The sequence below is a fragment of the Trachymyrmex septentrionalis genome, unplaced genomic scaffold (assembly GCF_001594115.1).
Source record: "Trachymyrmex septentrionalis isolate Tsep2-gDNA-1 unplaced genomic scaffold, Tsep1.0 scaffold60, whole genome shotgun sequence".
NCBI classification, from domain to species: domain Eukaryota; kingdom Metazoa; phylum Arthropoda; class Insecta; order Hymenoptera; family Formicidae; genus Trachymyrmex; species Trachymyrmex septentrionalis.
Genome location: NW_017305779.1, coordinates 5292369 through 5296807, shown reverse-complemented (window position 1 = coordinate 5296807; position 4439 = coordinate 5292369). Strand labels below are relative to the sequence as shown.

Sequence of the window (4439 nt, the reverse complement as noted above, 5' to 3'; positions counted from 1 at the left end):
TATACAAACTAAAAGGTGTCTTCCATCAGATAATATAAGCAGTTTTTACAACACTGTTTATAATTTTGCAATAATTAATTTTTTCATAAGCAAGAATGAGCGTCTGACGAAATATGGTCTTCAAAACTGATACAGTAATGCCACATATTCCTATTCTTTTTCTTTTACAAAAATTATCTGTATAAAATCTACAAGTGAATGTATATAAGATTTTCCAGAATCTTTTCACTTCGATATAAAAGATTTTTGTTGAATTATATACGTATTTATTTTATGCTGTCCTGCAAAATGCAAATTATGTAATACGCGATAACTTTTCAAGGGCTTTTCCATATATGTACCATTGCCTTTAGCTCCGATAGAGTTATTTGACATTATAAAGTAATATTACAAAGATTAAGTTAGCTCGTGATTTGTTTTAGACAGGTATGTGGATTTACGCTGCACCCCGATTTTATATTGAAAATCGTATTATGAAAAAACTAAGAAAGAAAATAATATAACTCATTTAGGAACTGCAAGGATTTAAAACGATGTAATATTATTAATAATATAGTCGTTATTATTTAAATTACGCAATTTACAAAAAAGAAAATCGTAAGAATTTTATTTTCCCATTCATACAATTTGTTTTTAGTTGATTTCATATAGAAACAAGCCATAAATATACAAATTATGCGTTTACACTTTTTTAATTAACCAAACAGATCAGTTTTTATTAGTATTAATAAAGTATAACAGTTAATTTCTGAGAAATAAGGGGATGTCGCTTTTTTTTAGATCTGTCAGTTATCAGCGACTTTCCTCTATTTATTGAATCGAAATAGCATATTAAAAAGATTTGAATTTAAAAAAAAATGTTTATTTTTTTTTAAGGCAGATCTCAATATAAGAAATATTCTTTTATCCTTTTGCACTTTTTTTAGAAAATAAATATAGATGATTCACGCATACCGATATGTCATGTGCTTTGTGATGTTGCACAGGCGCGATCGGAAGAGCATTTGGCGCAAGAACAAGCATGGTTAACTTCCGAGAGAATTTGGTTATTGCATCGCGGAGGTTTTACTCCAGCCTCAAAATGCGGTTCCACCGATCCCGACACAGGAAAACTGAGGATCCGATTGACTATCTCCGGAGAGGAATTGCTCGTAGACGAAGAAGATGTAGAGAAGGTATTATGGTTACTTCATACAAAATAGTTAATTTTTAATTATGCACTTATTAATCGATCAAACGCTAAACGTTATTATTATAATTTATTCATTGTTTACATCTGTTTAGGCTAACCCACCTCAGTTCGATAAAGCTGAGGAACTCTCGCAGTTGCGATTTCTGAATGAATCATCCGTTCTCCACACGCTGCGGCAACGTTATGCTAGTAACTTGATACACACGTACGCAGGAGACAGCATGATCGTTATCAATCCAGTCGCGCCCTTGGCGATTTATTCTGAAAAGGTAAGGTCGCTTTACTTAATTTATACGGCAGTTTTTCAATGTGACAATTTGATAAAATTGTAATATTATTGTCGACTTGTGCTTTACAAAAGGAATTAATTAAACAAAATTTACATCAATTCGTGCATTATTAAATTTCGCATTTATTATATTTTCACGTTTAAGATTCTTATCTCTAAAATTAAAATTCTTTCCACTCCTTCTCGCTGTAGGTCGCGCATATGTTTCGAGGTTGCAAAAGCGAAGATATGCCGCCGCATATTTATGCTATAGCGCAGTCAGCTTACAGAGGAATGCTGGCAACACGCAGGGACCATTCTCTGGTTTTTCTCGGGCGTAGCGGAGCGGGGAAAACAACGAACTTTAAACACGCCCTTCATTATCTCGTGCTGGCCGCTGGTACGGTTAACAAGGCGAGTAAAAAGAAGGAAATGCAACATTAGCGCGTTACGGATTGTTTTTAAGTCAGGATCGTTCCTTTTTACAGATATTAACGATCGAAAAGCTGAATGCACTATTTACAGTTCTCGAGGCCTTCGGAAATAGTAGAACGCATATGAATTCGAATGCGACACGTTTCACGCAGCTCTTCAGTCTCGATTTTGATCAATCCGGTCAAATCGCATCGGCCTCTCTACAAGTGAGAGAATACATTTTTGCCTCAAACTTGCACTCGACCTGAGACTTTACGTGGTAAAATAAATGACGTTCCACTTTTTCTCCCAAGGTACTTCTGCTGGAGAAGTCAAGGATAGGCCGACGAGCAAACGGAGATCCGACGTTTCACGCCGTTTACCGTTTATTAGCAGGCGCAGAGGGCGCACTGAGAAAAGAATTACACCTTACGAATCTAGTCGCCGAAAACAACCCCTTCGTCACGCCCCTGCAGAAGCATGAGGACAAACAGCGAGCTATGGTCGAGTTTAATCGTATCGTTGCTGCGTTTAGAATACTCGGTATCTCCGAGGCTGACGAGAAAGTCATTTGGTTAGTGTTGGCTGGCATTTATCATTTGAGTTGTGCTGGCGCCGTGAAAGCTGGCACCAGTTCGCAAAGCAGGTGGCAGTTCGCGAGGGTCGAATGTGCGGAGAAAGCCGCCAATCTGCTCGGCACAACAGTGGAGGAACTGAGTCGAGTAGTGTTCTCCGTGAATGGAGGAGGTGCCGGAACACCGAGCACACCGAGACCAGCTCTGAGGACACCCAGCCCAACGGAACAGGGCAAAGATGTCACGGGGCTTGATGCCTTGGAGGGACTTCTAATCGGACTCTATTCTGAAGTTTTCCATTGTGTCGCAGCTCTTATCAATAAGTAAATGAATTGATTGAATGCAATTTGCTTGTTGAATAATTTTTCGAATGCTACAAAATATTTCTTCGTTCATGTTATATTTTACACGTCGTAATATTTAAAAATTAAGATTGATAATTTTTTTAGAGATCTCCTTGAAAGTTTGAGTAGCATCAACGATGTAAATCGTACAAATTGAATTTGGTTATATACAAAGTTATTAAACTCCCTCTTCGTCAGCATTTATATTCTTAGTTAGTACCTTATTAATAATTCTCTTTGTTTTTTTAGATCCATATCATCCGCTATACATACAGTCTCGTCTCTGCTGCTGTGTGATGCGCCAGGTTTTCAAAATCCTGCCTCGTGCGGTCGACAAACTGGTGCAACCTTTGAAGATCTTTGCCACAATTATTTGCAGGAACGTCTGCAGTTACTGTTTCATCATACTACATTGGTAGCTCCAAAGGATAGGTATGGAATATAAGGAACAGATTATCAGTCCTTTTTAACCCTTTGTGGTCATATAACCCGGTTTTCTTTCATTTCCAATGTTTATAATCTTTTTATTAATGAAGATATATACATTTTCTTACTCTGTTGTTATGTTCCTTAATATCTGGCGTTTCGACTTAGAAAATGTTTACACTATGCTCTTTTCTATGAAAATTAGAGGCAATTGAATTAGTTGAATATGCTGTATGCTATTATATTATTCCGTGACGTGGCACTAAAGGGTTAATTAAAAATATTAGAAGTAACTTATATATTGTTTATACAATATTGTAAGATTAATTCTTCAACAAATATTCTTTATATGATTGTTAAATAAATATTATGGCTATTCAATGTAAAACTGTAGATACGTCCAGGAAGGTATCGATGTAGATTACGAAGATGATTATGACGAGGAAGGCATTGGATCACCTCAAGGTTTGGTATCCCTCCTGGATCGCGGAAGCTCGCAAAGCGCGACAATGTTGCGAACTAGTCAAAGCGATCTTAGCGGCGGCAGACAAATGGAACGAAAAGGATTACTCTGGCTGCTAGATGAGGAGACTGTGTGTCCCGGAGGCAGCGACGAAACCTTCCTAGATCGTTTATTTTCTCATTATGGAGATCGAGGTAAAATTAATGTTTCGATATTTATGCTAATTTTACGTACGAAAACGATGGTATACACGAGATATATCGCTATATATTACAGATCATCAAATGCTTCTGCGAAAAGCGCCTGGTAACAATCAATTCGTTTTACAACATCTGTTGGGAACAAATCCTGTTCTTTACACTGCCACCGGTTGGCTTAAAGCTACACGCGAGAATCCCGTCGCCAAGAGTGCCATTACGATACTTCAGGAAAGTACAAGGTAACGTTGTGGACTCGTTTAGTGCAAGTTCTTCTAATAAGTTAAATAAATTCTGTCATTATATTTGTACGTTAATCAAATTTTAGAGAACATGTGAGCATGTTGTTCGTAAGTGCTCGAGGTGCTGGAGTTTCCGGTGCTCTATGCAGTTCTATGCCAGGACTGGAAGGCTCGCAATCTTTGAGGCGAGCCTCGAGCATACGAAGAACATTCACGGCCGTAAAAAGGAAGAACATCTGTCTACAAGTGAAATTCACTGTAGTGAGTATCAATTCTATTCCGATGGCAATTTAAATTAGCAGTGGTTTGAACTTTCGC

At 37.5% G+C, this 4439-nt stretch overlaps 1 protein-coding gene across 3 annotated transcripts in view; it reads left to right on the top strand.

Moving 5' to 3' along the window:
• The window catches only part of LOC108752552 (unconventional myosin-XVIIIa), a 55903-nt gene that overhangs the window by 23541 nt on the left and 27923 nt on the right, over positions 1-4439 (top strand). For all 3 annotated transcript variants that reach the window (XM_018493416.1, XM_018493417.1, XM_018493419.1), the window contains 9 exons: positions 987-1175; positions 1285-1461; positions 1674-1874; positions 1949-2101; positions 2189-2772; positions 3043-3225; positions 3614-3876; positions 3959-4121; positions 4208-4382. In XM_018493416.1, the coding sequence (XP_018348918.1) occupies positions 987-1175; positions 1285-1461; positions 1674-1874; positions 1949-2101; positions 2189-2772; positions 3043-3225; positions 3614-3876; positions 3959-4121; positions 4208-4382 (2088 nt within the window). The remainder of the gene's footprint in view (positions 1-986; positions 1176-1284; positions 1462-1673; positions 1875-1948; positions 2102-2188; positions 2773-3042; positions 3226-3613; positions 3877-3958; positions 4122-4207; positions 4383-4439) is intronic.